The sequence below is a fragment of the Acipenser ruthenus genome, chromosome 27 (genome assembly GCF_902713425.1).
Source record: "Acipenser ruthenus chromosome 27, fAciRut3.2 maternal haplotype, whole genome shotgun sequence".
NCBI lineage: Eukaryota > Metazoa > Chordata > Actinopteri > Acipenseriformes > Acipenseridae > Acipenser > Acipenser ruthenus.
Window position 1 is genome coordinate 6136263 of NC_081215.1, and position 18197 is coordinate 6154459.

At 39.4% G+C, this 18197-nt stretch overlaps 2 protein-coding genes across 2 annotated transcripts; both read left to right on the forward strand.

The window, feature by feature from the left end:
- The first annotated feature begins 1866 nt into the window (after positions 1-1866).
- On the forward strand, positions 1867-3930 carry si:ch211-220m17.5 (guanylin family protein). Its single transcript, XM_034053338.3, has 3 exons — positions 1867-1986; positions 2684-2870; positions 3188-3930. The coding sequence occupies exons 1-3, from the start codon at positions 1915-1917 to the stop codon at positions 3250-3252; spliced, it is 324 nt and encodes a 107-aa protein (XP_033909229.1). The 5' UTR covers positions 1867-1914; the 3' UTR covers positions 3253-3930.
- A 3035-nt stretch (positions 3931-6965) lies between these two features.
- On the forward strand, positions 6966-16723 carry LOC131701846 (guanylin-like). Its single transcript, XM_059002253.1, has 3 exons — positions 6966-7203; positions 12682-12862; positions 15365-16723. The coding sequence occupies exons 1-3, from the start codon at positions 7132-7134 to the stop codon at positions 15430-15432; spliced, it is 321 nt and encodes a 106-aa protein (XP_058858236.1). The 5' UTR covers positions 6966-7131; the 3' UTR covers positions 15433-16723.
- The last annotated feature ends 1474 nt before the right edge of the window (positions 16724-18197 follow it).

The following is an 18197-nucleotide window of genomic DNA, read 5'->3' on the forward strand; positions in this document are numbered from 1 at the left end:
ATTGTACCATTTTGTTTTGGCCCTTGTGCCCTTTTGTTCATATCAGTGTTTTGTGTACGTTTACGTTGTGTACGCCGTAGCGTCTCAGTTTCGCCCATAGTACTGCCTTGTTGTGGATTCATATCCTGGTCTGACGTCACCCCAGCAGCCATCCAGGTCACAGCTGGATATTATTTTTTTTTATTTGACATGCTGCAATGAAAGTAATATTTGATTTAAATGAGGCTATTTCAACAGAGACATTTCAAAACACTGCATTCATAGAAAGCACTGCATCCAGCTCACCTGTCAGAAGGGAGGTGTGCTGTACTGCCTTGTAAAAAGTAATTGATTACCATACAGTGCAATAAAATGAGCTAGGGGAGCTGCAGTATATTTCTACTGAACTTTAATTCTGCATTATGTTACCATGGTTAACAGGAAAGTCTGAGGGGGTCAAGGATGGTGGTCATTCACACAAGCCTTGCAGTCTAAAAGTGTGCATATTTTTACCATTTTCATCAAATAAAAGTTCTCTTTATTTTTCTCTTCACATTTGTATGGGTATGTGTGAATATTTTGTGTAAATATTCCAGTTATAATGTATCCCTGTGTTTGTTTTTTTGTTTGTTTTTTTCATTCGAAAGGGGAAATGGCATGGAGGGGCGCATGGTCATTTGAAACCAATGAATATAGGATTTAAAAGTATTTGTTTTGGTTCTACTTAACTGTTTAAATATGTGTTAGCTTTTTTGTTTTAAAAAAAATGGTTTAAACAACTTTAAAATATAAAATAAATGTTAAATAGTGGTTTTTTTGTTTGTTTGTTTGTTTTTTGGTTTTGTTTGAGCCTTAGTTATGTGTGCAGAGCTGCAAAATAGAAAGAAAGAGTCTGATAGTGGAGAGGAGCATATCGCTGTTAGGAAATAAGTCTGCTTTGTTCAATTTCTGTTTTGTTTTTAAAGTGACATATTTAATGTGCAGCTCTTCTTGTGACAGGTGAAGCACTGGGACCAAATCCCACTTAAATCCCACCTATTTTTTTTTTCCCTAAAGAAAAAACACTTGCCTTGGTGCCAGTCCTTGCAACATTATAAAAAGAAATAGCTGTGTGATCGTTCTTACAGGGTGTACAAAGGCAGGGAACGCAGAAAAAAAGACAGGCAGACAAGCTGGGGGCAGATAAACTGAGAGAGAGCCTGGCATGAGGTTTACACACAGACTCATCACAAAAAAAAAAAAAAAAATCAGATTGAATTTACATTCTGCAAGACAAAATAAGGAAATATGTCATGGGGTTTGGGGGACTAGTGCTTGAAGGGTAGTCTGCAGAGAGATTCTTGAAAGGCAGGCTGGGGAGGGATTGTGATGCAGAGGGAACACAAAGCCATTTTATCAGGATGAACGGCTTGAAACCTCGTTCCGGGACACCAGGATGTATGGTCATATCTCAAAATTGACCATTTGTGTAATGTTGCAATTTGACCGTAGGCTCTAGGGGTGCGATATAACTCAGAATGAATGCTCTGGTGAAGTATATAGTTTTATTTTTTTTAAATGCATTGTCCATTAGAGTGTGCCTAATATAAAACCATAGACAAATATCTTTACAGTGTGTCTGCTTATGAAATTGCAGTGAGTTTGGTTACTTAGCAGAAGGTTGTTTTTGGCTTACACAAAAAAGCAAACCATTTCACCAGTAACCCCCTACAATATAGTAATCCCAATTTATGACATTATAAAGGTTTGTATCACAGTTAAACATTAACCACATTAAATAATAGACTGTAGCCAATAGCGGCTAAAATAGATTACTAAATAACCAGAGAGTTGGGCTTCAAAAGCAGGTTGGCAGCCAGCAAACAGGAAAGACAACCAAGAGATTGATTCAGCGAGGAAAACCCAGACACCCAAGGCAAATTACCTCTATACAAAATGAGAGTTCTTTTGGCAACAATTGTCTGCTTTTCCACACTCTCTGTGCTTTCAGAAGCTGTTGTAGTGAAAGTAAGTGTTTTTTTTGTATAATATATACAATATAATATATAATGTAATGAGTATTTTGAAAACATTGAGAAAGACATTCAGTTTCTTTTAGTACTTCTAAAAATAATAATAACTTGAAGATTTATAAGTGCCTAATACCAGGACCAGAGGACACAGTTAGAAATTAAAAAGAAAGTTTTGAGATCAGTCAGCTACTAGGAAGTGGACAAGCACCGATGGGCCGAATGGCCTCCTCCTTCAAAGTGGTACCCCACATGTTATCAATTTACTGGTTTAAAAAACAACAATTAGTCAATTTTACTAAAAAATTATTGCCAAGGTGACTGCAAAGACTGGTACCACTAAGAAATATTGAGATTCGTTGCTGCTGTAATAATACAGTATTACACAGGAGCTCAACAGCTTGGTTAAACAGAGCTCAGTTTAATACTGTAGGAGGAGTCACGTGTTGCTGAATTAAAATGTTCAAGGCCCCGTGTCAGCCCCAGATGACAATCTGAGAATGGATCCCATGCGGCTGCGAGTTTTTGGTTGCTAGTCTGGTGGCACAGTAGAAATGTGGCAAAACCTTTTAACACTACAATGAGGAAAACAAAGGATATCTTTCTCAGATATCTTTTAGCTTAGGAAAGTCTTAGGAGACTGGTAAGTTAAGTTATAATCATTTACTGTATTTATTTTGTTTACTTCTGTCCAGGATGGAGAGTTCACCTTCTCTCTGGAGGCTGTGAAGAAGCTGAAGGATTTGATGGACAGGGGGATTCGAAAAAGCTCCCGCATAGCAAAGACCAGCTCTGAAGTGGTGTGTGCCAACCCAGCCTTGCCAGGGGAGTTCAGAGCAGTGTGCCAGAGAACAGACGCAGGCATGGTCTTCTCCAGACTCGGTGAGTGTTAGCAGGGGCAGTGCACAACACCACCTGCAGGGGGCGGGCTCAATAGCCTTGCAGTAGGCATAGAACTTGAGGCAGTACACAGCATCACTCCAGTCTGGATTCTCTTTGCATTTTAAATTATTATTTAAAATTTAAATTATTCATTTTAAAAAATGGTGCAATCTTAATTTTCAATTTCCATATTAACCCTTTTTGTTGTCTTTGAATATATACTTGTCTCCCAGTCCCCCAACTCCAACCACGAGGCCACACTAACAGATTATTAGCACCCCAGTGATCCTAATTGTGATTTATTTTTCTTTCTACAGCGACAGTGGCTTCTCACCCAGATGTGTGTGAGATCTGTGCCTATGCTGCTTGTACTGGATGTTAAACAAGCTCAGCCACCTTGTGCTCCCCCATATAAAAAGATATAGAAATATACAGTAACACTATTTGACTTTATAACTTGGCCTTTATTATTATCTGTAAACCCATTTTTTTAACGGACAAGTGTGTTTGGCTTACAAACAGAAATATCACCAGCGAGACTGCAGCTTTAACTTCAATGTCTATTGTGTGAAGAGAAGAAATTGGTTTGAATGGACAAGTCCCATTCACTGCACTAAAAGTCACCCAACTAACCTGTAGAGAATGTACATTGCTAAGAAATAAATTCCCCATCGGGGTTAAGAATCTCAATTTAGCTATCAAATACCTTGTAAGCACTTTGTTACTGTTTTGATTGATTTTTACTTGTACCTATTTAGCTACTGGTAAATATTTTTTTACTGTTAAGATCTTGTGTGGAGTAAGCTTTTTTAAATATAAGCTTTATAGAATTGTTTTATTTTTAATAATATGTTCTATACTGTTAAATATTTAATTTGTTTGGGAGTCACTTAAGATCTTTTTTCTAATATTAATAATTTATAAGAAAAAAAGATCTTGCATGGCTTCCAAATCAATCAATTTTCTAAACTTTAAGTGCTTTTTTTTTTTACTTATTTAAAAAAAGACTTGTCTAATATATTTTTATATAAAGGATCTGCATTTTGCTTGTATACTACTGAGGAACAAAAAATAAACAAGCAACACACTATCTGAGGTGTCCATATTTATTACTACCTGTGAAACTCGCAAGTCTTGTGCTGTCACCCTTTCCATTACTCTACAAGGCAAGCTAAAAATTGTTTAAAAATTGTTTTTGACTTAAAGCGATTGAAACAAAATAACGTTAGGTTCCCTGAAAGAGAAGATGACCACCAACATACTTATGAGATATGCCTGCCATAGGTAGGTAGCATTTTATGTCAGAGCTGCCAATAGGCCCCACCGTGGGGTGTATCGGGGTCATCTTCTCTTTCAGGAAACCAGGATTACGGTAAGTAACCTAACTTCCCTTTCAATTCGAAGACAACCACCAACATACTTATGGTAACTGCATTACCCAAAGGTTGTTAGTGGTGCGAGCGTGCAACCTCAAGGACCCTCGTGCCTAATGAAGGCAAGAAAGGATCTAACACATTAAGGCAATAGAACCTGGAGAACGTATGCAACATAGCCCAGCTAGCCGCAGTACAGATATCGGACAGCGAGGCCCCTCCGAAGAAGGCCCCAGATGTAGCCAACTCTCTGGTAGAGTGTGCGGCTACCCGCCCAGGTGGGGGCAGCCGGCACTGTCATATGCAGTCGAAACTGTGTCCACAATTCAGTGTGACAATCGCTGCTTTGAGAGGGACATGTCCTAGGGTCCATATACCGTGACAGACAAAGAGCTGGTCAGAATGATGCAGAGCTCTTGTCCTAACAATGTACCACCTTAATGCCCACACTGGGCAGAGAGAGTTCAATCTCCTATCTTTTTCTGAAGAAAAGGGAGGTGGATGGAAAGACTCCAGTTCCACAGACTGGTTCATGTGGAAGGCTGTGATCACCTTAGGGAGAAAAGCAGGGTTTGTTCGTAGCTGCCATCATCCCAAATATGCATACAAGAGCTGTGCACCAACAGCACCTGTAGCTCACTGACCCGCTTTGTGGCGGTGATAGCCAAGAGGAAGGCTGTCTTCATAGATAGATGCTTCAACTCTATGGAGTGTATGGGCTCAAACGGGGCCTTCATGAGAGCCTACAGCACAATATCAAGGCTCCATTTGGGGAGAACGTCCCTCCATGGAGGGCGTAATTGCCGATCATCCTTGAGAAAACGGGTTGACAAGAAATGAGCACCCGGAGATACAGAATCAACGGGGGCATGGCATGCAGAAATGGCCGCCAAATACACCTTCAAGGTAGAAAGTGACCTACCGGCATCCAGCAGTTCTTGCAGAAACTGCAAGATAACTGGCACATAGCAAGATACGGGGCATGACCTCTAGTCAGACACCAGTTTTGAAAGTATCTCCACTTATAGGCATATAGCGACCTAGTGGAGCTTGCCCTAGCGTTCTGCAACGTCCTCACGACCTCGTCAGATAGCCCTAGGGCTGACCAGCGGTCCCGTTGAGGGATGACAGAGAGTGCCTTTTGCCTGACTCAGGAGATCCAGGTGAAGCGGGATCTCCCAGGGCTGGCCTTGTAGGAGCTGGCACAGGGTCAAAAACCAGATTCTCCTGGGCCTGAGAACTGCCGCCTTCTCTAACCGGACCTTCTCTAGGAAGGTCGGGTGCAGCGGGAAGGTGTAAAGGAGTGTCCTGGGCCACTCGTGGGCTAGGGCGTCGATGCAGACTGACCGCCTAAGCAGTGGAGGGAGTACCACAGGGGGCAGTGTGTCGTCTCCACCCAGGTGACGAGATTGACCTGAGCCTTCCCGAACCGTTCCCAAATGCGCTCCACCACCTGAGGGTGGAGCCGCTACCACGACGGATGTGTACCCTCCCTCGAGAGGTTCACTGCCCGGTTCGCCACTCCGGGAAGATGAGTCGCCCGTAGGGACAACAGGTTCCGTTGTGCCCAAGTCAGGAGTCGGAAGGCAATGTGATGTAACCAAAGGCCACCCTGGTGGTTGACATATGCCACCACTGATGTGTTGTCCATCCTGACCCAACACATGTGTCCCTTGACGCAATGGCAGAGCCGGAGCTGCGGCCAGAGCAGCAAATAACTCCAGGACCTGGGCCATCTGTGCCTTGAGGTCCATTATATCCCTCGCCTGCCTCAAGCGCTTAACCCACTTCACTTGTATTTTATAAATCGCGTATGAGAAAATCACCATCAATCATATGTGTAAAATAGAGTGCAGAAATCACAAGGCATAGTACCGAAGTTAAAAAAATAAGCTTTGCAAGCCTCAAACTGCACAAGATGTCTCTTAGAACAACAAGAGACACCCTGAATACAAAGTATTAACTTCTACAAAGCATTACCTAAAGTGAAAACTTTGGTAAGCATCTTGAATGTTCTTTAAAGAGTAGCTTCGATCCCCTTACCTTTTTATGGTGGCTCTTATTGCAATTGCTCAAACAACCTGAATTAATTTACATTAACATATTGCATTGTAAATCCAAATGCTTACTCGTTTAAATCCGCATATAAAACAGAATTTTAGTTTTGTTTTTATTGTTTAAGAGCATACTTTAGACAGACAAAGTTTTAACAAAACACAGTGTGAAAAGTATGTAAATACTAAAACATGTTTATGATATGTTTCACATGATTTATGTTACATTGTTGATTTGCAATGAATGGTGTATTACCTTTTTTAATGTAACAAAACAACCTATACTCAAACAGGCAACAAGCCAACAAAAACTATGTAACCATCATAGCATAGCAACTAAATATAAATAAAGTAAAAAGGTAACAAAATAACTTTTTTTGCGTTAAGTAATGAAATTTTACACAGTTATATTAATTTGTATATTGTTTTCCTATTTTATTGAAAAAATGTTTGGGTACATTTGTCCTTGAAGTTGACTGCATCCATTGAGCAATCTCCACCTTTCACGATCTCCACGAATGTATTTTCTTGGAAACTGGATTTTTCCTATCCATTGATTGGAGCATCTGAACAAAACGTCTCTGGGATTGTACTGTTGCGAAAGATTTAGGGCCCCCATAAAAGCAGATAAAATGTGGGCAAGTGTCCTATCGGCCAGTGTTTCTCAGTTAGTCTAACAGTAAATACATGTCACTGTGCTATGCACTCTTTACTTTATGGTAAATAATACTTTACTAAATAAACAAGCCACAAGAACTTTATAAAGACTAGTTAGCCCATTGACCAAACCGTCCTTTGAAGAAGCAGGATACAATACAAGAGATCAACGACAGAATGAAAGTCATCGCCATTGTCTTCATCATCTTCTTTTTGTTTGTGTGCAACTCAGGCAGTGTGAAGGTTGTGGTAAGTGTCTATGTATGTAATTATTTATTTATCAGTTATTAATTAGTTTGGTTAGGGGATAATGACTAGGTAGTAATACCCATATAGATTATTCTTCATGGGGGGGAGGGGGGGGGGGTGTAAAATATGTTAAATAATAAATTACATATATATTTAGGAATACTAAACAGAAGTATTATTACATTTCCAATTTTTGACAAGAAGTCTTTATCATAAGAATGAACCCTGTTTGATCATTGAATTTAGCATTTTGTTTAAGAATTTAAACAGAATATAATGATCTAGTATTCAAGATTTTGACGACCACCAATATATTCAGTAGTTTAATATATGGGTTAATCACAATATATTGTAGACTATATTTATGAAACTATATACAGTAGGATGTAAATATATTCTCCAAACATGTTTCAATATATTGAAATATAGTAACAATGTTTCCCTGTATAAAAGAGGCAAGTATCTATAAACTGTTCCGTATATTTTATTTTAACCAGAAAACAGCCAATTACAAATGATTTTGTTTTTAAGAGCATCTTGGATAAACAGAGATACCAAGCACACTGCAGTACACACTCGCACTACAACTGTGAGCGGGTGCCTGAAACGTTGTTTAGTATCTGACTGTGGCTAGTGATTTGACCTTTCATTAGCACCACAGTCCCAAAAATCAGTTATCTTGTCCAAGACTTGTTGGCTGTAAAGCCTGTGATGTGATGATATAAGGGTGCTGAATGATTGATTTCTTTAATTAAAACACTTGAATAGAGGAGGCATCAATGATGTACAGTATTAAAACATTTATGGAAACAATGCTGATTGGCTACGTTTTGTTATTTTACAGCAATGTAGAGTTTTTTTTTTATTTTATTTTTTTATTTACTGTAAGCTTCGGTCATTGTTCAAGATGTAAATGACCAGCTGCTGAAAAATGTATTCACGTTGAATAGCACTGGTAAAGTAGGGATTATTTTCATTGAATTGGTTTTTGGAATGTGCCAAAACGGTATTGCATTATATTTTATTATTATAAAATATAAGCACTATAAGGGATAACTCAAGGGTGCAAAATCAAGGTTTTTAAACTAGCAAGGGGGGTAGTTGTTCCCAAGTACACTCAATAAGTCCTCTATTGGGAGAATTGCTGAGAATTCCTATTTTAAGTCCCGGATTTAAGTGTCAGTTATGTACAGGTGGGTACTCAAAATACCATAATAAATCACTGACCTTCGAAACATTATGAAACCTGTTAATTAAGGCTTTACCACTCAATGTGATATGTTTGAAATGAACTGTGTCTGGCTGCACACTCAGAGAAGGGAACAATGCTGAGAGCACACAAGCAGGATGTCAATTGCATTTTATCAGCGCTTGAAGGAATATACAGGGTGATTAGAAAGTACGTTTACCTACTTCAATGATATGGTGCGTTAATGCAGTAAACTTAATCACCCTGTATTATTGAAATCCAACTTGTGTGAACTCGGCATTGTTCACCTCCAGCAGCTCAGCCATGCAGCTCATCCAAAAGGAACAGCTATCACACTGAGAGGCAAAGTCTGCAGAACTTGTTACACAATTACCAGGTCTTAAAATGTCTCAATGGAAAAACAGTCTAAAAAAAAATACCTGTGGCTTATTCCAGTAAACCTGTGCCGGTTTGTTAGGAGGTTGATATGAGACAAAGGGACAAACTGTTTCAAAAAGGGATAAACGCTCACAAAAGAGAACTTTTTGTTTTTGTTATAAATGCAAGAAAGCTATTCATTTCTTTGCCCTGAAAGCACAATTTTGAACTTTATATTTGAGTTCTGTCTTTCCTGCCAATCCTGACCGTCCTGCTTGTGTCACCTAGTTATGTGATGATTTTGCACCTGTTATTACCTCCTAAAGGGGGATGGCAGAGCGATTTACCAGTGAAGGCAAATGCCAAAACATGAATCTACTTTTACTTTGCTTCTTATAGTTTTGACCTTACATTTTTGATTCAGTGTTTTAAAATTATGGATCATTACTGAAGATTAATAAAAGAATAAGTGTATTACAATGAAGATCTGGCTTGGAGACATTACGTTGTTTTACTGTAATGGGGGTGTGGGTCATCGCTAAGAGAGATTGAAGAGACACGGAAAGTGTGTTTGACACGCCATGCAGTTTTTATTTACAAGAGAAAACATAATCTCTGGTGCAATACCATGTGCCACCACTGAGCTACCAGCAATGGTATTACTCATGGTGGTGCTGATTCTTAAAACAAAACATTCAAAATAAAACACTCAACAAAAACACAGCTAGCAAACAAAAGGGAGGGTCCTGCACCAGGAGCCTACCCTTTCTAACTGAACTAAACTTAAGTCCCAGTTTGCAGTTAAGCACACGCAAAACCCTTTTACTTTACCAGGTAAAGGGCCTCATTACCTCGACTGTCCACACTCTACTCAACCTAGATTAGAGAACTGGAGTTCAGCTTCTTTTTTAAAGGCATGTGGCCAGGGTTAATTGACAATCCATTCATCAATTAATACCTGGCCACATTCCACACTTGTCCTAATTAGGGAGAGGATTCTAACCCCCAGCCCTGCCATATCTAACACAAACTTTTTATTATTATTATTATTTGTTTATTTAGCATAAACGGTTTACACGTGCGTTTTAAATTGCATACCCAAACAAGGTCAATTGAATAGTCAAGGGGTCTGCGCACACAATTAAATAAAATTCAGGAGGCGGAGGCCAAGAGGCCAAGACTTCATGTTGAAAACAGAGAAGTGGTTACAATAATCAGAGAACGTCTATAGCACTTGAGCGGGCTGCATAATGATTCTGCATACTATGAATGAGTGTGTGCCTGTATACACATCATTAATACACCCAGCTCTGAATATCCCTTCTTTGTTTGGATCACTGTGTAATCCTGTAGACTGCATAAACATTACAGATTCAATACTGGATGCTTGCAGGAGAGAGAAAGGTCATTTGTGGCTTCTACAGCTTTCAATTCAGGTTTGAATGTATGCACTTCTGCATTTGTGCTAATATACAAGCCTTACAGCATTGCAACTCCATTATATTGCCTTGAAGTCAGCTTTACCACCAAAGGCAATACCAAGGATTAGGCATACATATTGCACAGTGTTGTGGTGCTGCAATAGATTAAGAAATAGACAATACCACAGCAAATGACATTTTAACCAAAGCTTTCTGTATTTGTTTCAACCTCTAAGCAGATCATCTTTTATTTTTCAATTAAAAAATTAAAAGCATAATGCCAGTACAACACAAACAAATAAAGCAGTTCATAATGACTAGGATTACTATAAATCATCTGAGTCCATGACTTCACTATATAAAATGACTTCACTATATAAATCAAACACACCCATGTTGATTTATGTACTACATTTGAAGGGCACATCTTTCTATAGCTCTGCAAAGTGGAGCAGTTCATTATAAATCTTCATCATGCCTTAGAATGATTGATTATGTGGCTGATGAATGTAAAGCTTCAGGGACCACAGTTATATACCTTGTTAAACATTGTAACCAAATAGAGATTCTTTGTTTTTCACAGTTCAAACTCAGTTCACCTGTATGCGATGTATATTGACATTTCTGTAATTTGACTATGTAACCCACATTGTAAACCGGGAATATTGTTTTCCAGTAAGTCTGATGGTTTTTATTAGTCACGTGCGAGTACAAACTGGTTCACATTTGCGTGTTTGAAAGTTGTTATTCCATAAATAATTCCATACATTTTTCCTGCTGTGCACACCCATTCACTACGTAGATTTTAAATGTGCGGTTTTGAAACGCATGTTTCAGCAAACATGTCTTTACTTTGATACGTGATATTTGGTACTGTGCTAGGTTAAATAAATCTGTTTCCAAGCCTTGCTTTCAGATTGTATTACACTTCCTGAGTCATTTCACTAGAAGAGTGAAATGACTCAGTAACCAATCAGCTGCTACATAGCTGAAATGCTTTACAGCCAGTAAAAGGCTTTCACTGCAAAGACACTAATGACCTAGGAGGTAAAGCAGTAAAAGACTTCCAGGAAAGCAAGGTAAGCAAACTGAGAACTTTCTTTAACCTAGAGTAGAACCAGATGTCTGTGTTAAAAATTAAAATGTGTTTCTTTCAAAACTGAACATATAAAACATGCATAGTGAATGGACACTTGGCATTTACAAAATGATTGTGTTAGCTACAGTTACTTTAATTGAGTTGATATAATATTGCTCAACATTCAGTCACTTTACAGAATACATGTCAGGAAATGGAATTGAATGAATTAGGTACTGTAGTCCAGCGGTAATTCAAAACACTCCATTTTATTCATATTTTGGTTTCACAGTATTGTACTGTAATATATTTGCAGGTATTAAAGTGAGGATTTTTTTTATATAAAGTACAAGTATGGTACCAAACTTGAAAGAAACAGTCAAGTTAAGGTATTTAACTGTATAATCGTGCAAACTGACATATGAAAACATCGTAGGTGAATTTCTCACAGATTTTCACTCTTTCTAAACTGGATTATGTAAGGGAGTGCTTATGTGGGGAAAGAGCCCAGTGAATATCTATTCGAATTCCACCCACAAGCCTTTCATATGGGGCTAAACTCTCAAAGCTATTTATTCTTCATTAGCACATTTTGTTCAGCAAGGAGAAACACGCCCAAATAAAGTTACCAAACCAGGAATAAATAACTCAGACTGTTAATGCAGGTTCTGGAATGAAGTATTAAGCTGTTTTTATTCATTTTAGTTGGTGTTTTTCCAAAATGAGCTAATGTCAATTTGGAGTAATTAGCTTTGAGAATCTAGCCCATGGTGTTTTACAAATGCTGCTGTAACAACTTCCCATGCTGTTGTATAGTAATACTCATCTGTAACCATTTTACACCAGCTATATTATCAGACCCAGGCGCTTGGCTAATATGTGGAACCAAAGAAGTAACAGGATTATCAGTGTATACTGTAGTATAAATGCATGCACCCATTTGCGCAATGATACTGTAATCAGACTTCATTATTTCTACATAAAATAGAGCAGTCAGTGTAATCCTCCATTTCATTCTTTATCGCATGTATGCTCCATCACCGCTGCAGTAGGAATAATTGCAGAAATATTGAGTGCCATCTTGAAATCAAAAATGTTTTAATATGCGATACAAGGATCAACATGTGGATAGGCTGGCTGCTGATCTTGAGACATGGCAATGTAGTGTCATAATAGACTAATAATAGATTTGAATATCTCATTTTAGACTGTAAACAATGTGATAGTAAACGGTGAATTACTTGCAAATTACGACACTACTGTACACTACGCTGACAATATGGCAAAAATATATATTTTTCTAATGTGTTTACATTTTTCACCATCCCACCTAATTATCCCTCGTCCTGTATTTCATTTTCTTCATATTATAAACTAAGTGACACCTTTCCTTACTCTTTCCCCACGTCCAGGATGGAGATTTCACCTTCTCTCTGGAGGCTGTGAAGAAGCTGAAGGATTTGATGGACGGCATTCAGTTGAAAAGCTCTCGCATGTCCAGCTCTGCAGTGCTGTGTGCCAACCCAGCCCTGCCAGAGGAGTTCAGAGCAGTGTGCCAAAGCACAGGAGCAGGCATGGTCTTCTCCAGACTAAGTGAGTGTTAGCAGGGGCAGTGCACAATACCACCTGCAGGGGGCGGGCATGGTCTTTAGGGATGACCCATAATTTTGCACCTAGATCTGCATTGCAAAACTCAAGACTGGTGGAACCAGCTACCTCTGTTGCAAAAGTGCTTGCTACCTTTATAACGGAGTTCTAGGCTGACCACTATACTTGCTTCAGCCCCTTAGGTATATGGAACACATCCCAGTAGGATAAAAGAAAACTCTGATTTCATGAATCTGACCCACTCAGAACTAAAATCACATGGCAGATTGTGGCCTGTCAGTTACCAATGACTACACATCCAATATGAAGTTACCAAGGGCTGGAAAGTGCTGGAAAGAAGTAGTAAAACTGACGAGGCGCACCAATAAGTTATTTGTTTGGCCTACGGAAAACTTTAAATAAACTGTGGCAAAGTGGCTAGTAAGGGGAACAGGTGTAGCGGTGATGCGATGCAGGAGTGACAGGCAGACAACGGTAATTTAGTGAATAAGTGTTTATTGTGCCGTTTCCAGGTCTGGCGACCGTCAAATAATAAATCCCCGGCAGTACACAACAATGTGTAAAGCGCGGGGAGCGTGAATAACACAACACAGTCCTGAACAGAAAATAAAGGCACGGTCACCAGTCCTGGGTGAATCCAAACGTGCAGGTGCTCTGTGCAGTGGAGCTCCGGATAGTGCTTTCGTGGCAACAGCTCCGGAGGTGTGCTTTAACTGTCTAGTGGTGCGATAAAGACAGACAATTACAGACAGACAGAAATAACACACAACACGTAACACTTATTTCTCTTATTTTCTGAGAGCTCCTCTCTCAGTCCTTCTCTTCTAGCGTTAACCCAAACGAAGGAAAAGAACAGCGTTACCCTGGCCCCTATATGTAATCCCGCATGATATCTAGGTAAACGGTTACAGCTGCCTTATTACTTGCAGCTGCCCCTCGTTTACCTGTCAAATCAATACGGTCTTACAACAGAGTCTCGCTTCTTTCCAGACTAACCCACTTCCCGGTCCCGGAAACGAACTGTCAGGCCAGCCCTTCCAGATACTTCTCCTCCCGTTCTTTAGCGCCCTCACAGGTCGGGAGGAAGATTTATCATCAGAACTCATTGTATTTCTGTCACAAAGACAAATTATAATTTTGTGCAGGTCAGAACCATAGGCAGCCAGGACAGGAAAACCCTGATGCATCAAGTCTACAAGGTGTTTAAATTGCACAGAAACATTCCTTACGGTATTGTATTGTAAACTTGTGTGTTATTCGGGGGGCATGAACAAGGGCTCCTCCCCCTACTTCTCTCCTACCAATAACATCGGCTAATCCCCTCTTTAAACCCCAAGCCTTGAGTTTGCTCTCTGTCTTGCGGGGTTTTTTTTGTTTTCCACCATCCTCCCCTCCTCCCCCACTATGTTTCCTCTTCTATTCGGCTCTCCACCTCTGCAACTCCGCCCGCCTCTGTAATGGTCTCCCTCTTGGGGGTAAGTGAAGCTCACGTCCCAACCTTAGAAGCCCAGCCGTCGCTGGATTCGTCCTCCGCGAGTCAAGGTGGACCCCCTGCCAAATTTAACTATCACTGTCATCTTCCCATTCTCTCCTCTAGATCCCCCTTGGGGTAAGTATTGGTTGCTTCCCAGGCTTGGAGACCAAATGGATCGGTCTCACTTCTGTGAGGATGGCTCTCCGCGAGCCAAGGGGAATCTCCTTACCCTTCTCTAAGTTCTAAGCACATATCTCTATTATCAATTCCTGAGGTCTCTTCCTCTACGCAGAACTTGATCATGTCCAGTGAATTCCTTCAAGAAAGAGACCGGGAAGCTGTGCTCCAGAATGACTTGCATAGCTGTCACTTTTAAGATTGTTGGATCTTGAATAGCGCCTGCCTGTCTGCCAACCAATCTCTTACTATCACCTCTGCTTAGTCCATCTTGATAGAAATTGACTTTCAAAAGGGATATGCCGCTTTTATATACTTCCTTGCCATTTCACAATTCTGTAATCCCCATATGTATGTGCAAATTTATATAGTGGAACAAGATACTTGAGACCAAATGAGGTCCTCTGAATTGTCTACTGTCACAAGGTCTGGATCTGATTAAAAAGTGTGTCAGTTCCAAAGAGCTCTTCTATTGTGCAGAGTGTTTCTCTGTTACCTTCTGTAGGGGGTTAATCATTCTTCAAAGTAAAGCAGTAATAAGGCTAAAGCATTATCTCACCTCTCATAAATACTTTTTGCAAGATTAATCATTTAGTTTTCTAGGTGAGGCATTAACCCGACAATACACTGTAGATTCACTCCTAGTGCAACAGGTATTAAGACTGCATCTAAACTCCCATAGCTGCACACGTTGTAGGACTTTAGGTGGCATCATGTTGGATCCTAATACCTTAGTCATTTAAGGCAAGGTGTGAAAACCGATTGGTGATGTGGGATCTTATTGACAACTATTAGAGTTCACAATGAATAACAACACAATATTTTCTTTTCCCCAGAAACAGTGGCTGATGATGCAGATATCTGTGAGATCTGTGCCATGGCTGCCTGCACAGGATGCTTCTAGTGATTCTTCAAGATCATCACTTTAAAAAATTAAAATAAAAAATAAATCAATTGAATATGTAGCAAAAACAGGATTTACTGTGAAGAGGCTCCCAACCACTGAATTCTCTGAAAACACATTTTGGAAAATATGATTTAATGGTACTGCCAGACAGTGTGGTCTAAAGGGGCTTCATTGTAATGCCTAGCCCTGTGCCTCCATGCAGGTTATTGATTTGTCCACTGAAAAAGGCTGATATGAATAAATAAAACCCTAGCCAAACTAACAAATCCTAATCTTGTGCTCAAAAGGAAATTGAAATACAAACAAGACTTACTGCTTCTAAAACAAATTGTAAAAAGAACTGTATATTGTCAACTGACTCTTGAGGTCACCACCACCTGTGCCATTCAGAGACTTACAGCAACACTGAAACAGCAGCCTAAAACCTAAAGGTATGTGTCTGCTGTTCACATTGTGTGTAGATACTCCTGGAGTCGAAGAGGCTTTTCCAGTGAACAAATCAATAATGCTTCATGCTATTACTGTTCTTAAAATGGTTTTAACCACACACAAACACACTGTACAATGCTGGACTTTATTCTATTAGAAACTAACCATTAACATTGCAGAGTGCCACTATCATGTTCAATTTGCCACTAAAATAGGATTCCATAGTGTAGTGTTCTGTGCACTCTGCTGCATCCTCTCCAGGCATTGTTGGTGTTCCAGTTTGTTTTTTACATTTTCCAAATGTAAAGTTGTAACTGCAGGAATACAAGCTTCCTCCCTCCTTGAACCTTTCTATGAACCAAACAGCCATCCTCAGCAGCAGGAGGTTATGAATGCAATATATAAGCTCTTTTATTTCTTTTCCCTCTCCCCTTTTTTGGGCCTTTTTGCATACTGATAATATTTTGTAAGAACCATATAAAAGGTACATCTTTTGTTGTTTGTTTTTAAAGCAATTTGCACCTTTTACTCCTATCCCAGCAATAGGGATACACACATGTAGCTTCTAACTGTGAATGTAATAAATACATTCCTTATCTAGTGTATGCACCTAATCAAAGTAGGGCTGTTTACCGTAATTGTTTCCAATTCGTATGGCTATAGAGGTTTGAGCTATGGAGTATTTAAAATATCCTCATCATTTTGGTAGTACTGTACTAGTAAGTGAATTAGACTCAACCTTGATTGCATAGTTCATTATATGCTATAGTGTATAAATAATTGGTCCCACAGTGCCCCTTTGTGGCCATTAGGGGTATTTCTCTTCAAACCACAAAGAATGTTACTGGTAGACTACAGATTTACTCGATATAATAGATTTTCTAGTATATTTCTATATTCTATTTTTTCTACCTTTCTCAAATCTATTAAAATGTAATTAAATGAATACTGTTTTGTTTGTGGTATATATTTTGTGTTCTGAAATATTTTATGTTAGTAACATACAATACACATACCCACGTGTTTCTTTTAATTTGGAAATTATAATTAAATATGATAAATCAAGAATTTTGAAACATACTACTGGAATACTGTACTAACACACCAGTGACACAAGCAGAAATGCCCTGGACAATGTGATATATCCTCAGTAAAATACATTGCAAAATGTATTATCTTTGTTCCATGTTTATTTCATGAGCTCCCTTTTTTAGGTCCCTGTAGTGTCATTATAGAAGTAACCCAGTGAGAAATAAGGGATATGCCACATTGGGTGGAAGTTTTCTTTTGTTTTGCTGACAATACACTGCCGTGCACTAGGTGGCGCTGCTGACCATTACAAATATAAACCCTTTGGCTCAGGGGTGCTCCGAGTTGGCCCTTGCAGTCCTGGTCTTTGTTGCAACTCTGTTCTAAATTGTTTAATGAACCAATTAACCTTCCATCCAGACCCTAAAGCAGTTAATCGTCATGTGATTTGAAGATTCTTACTCTTTAAGTAATAACTACAGGGAGTTTCGAGTGTACAAGGTGATAACAGTCTTCCTTGTGGATCAAATCCAAGCTGGAGTCAAGGATTTTATACCAGCTAGAAGATGTACACTCAATGCATCCTCTAGATATAGGTAGAATATATATATTATTTATTATTTATTATTTATTTCTTAGCAGACGCCCTTATCCAGGGCGACTTACAATCGTAAGCAAAAACATTTCAAGCGTTACAATACAAGTAATACAATAAGAGCAAGAAATACAATAACTTTTGTTCAAGTAAAGTACAAGTTTGACAAACCACAATTCAATAATACAGCAGGTAATAGTGATAGTTACATCAGGATATGATTAAATAGTGATAGTTACATCAGGATGTGATTAAATACAAAGTACTACAGGTTAAAAACTTGGCAGATTACAGTATTCTGAAGTACAGGATTAAATGCAGTAAAATAGGGGCTGATAAGAGCAAAATAAAGCACATTTACATGAAGGGTGATAGTGTCCCAGGATACAAACAGAGGAGTTCTACAGGTGCTCTTTGAAGAGGTGAGTCTTAAGGAGGCGCCGGAATGTGGTCAGGGACTGGGCAGTCCTGACATCTGTAGGAAGGTCATTCCACCACTGCGGAGCAAGGGTGGAGAAGGAGCGGGCTTTGGAGGCAGGGGAGCGTAGCGGTGGTAGAGCTAGTCTTCTAGTGCAGGCGGAGCGGAGAGGTCGAGTGGGGGTGTAGGGAGAGATGAGGGTCTGGAGGTAGCTGGGTGCAGACTGGTCAAGGCATCTGTAGGCTAGTACAAGAGTCTTGAACTGGATGCGAGCGGTGATCGGGAGCCAGT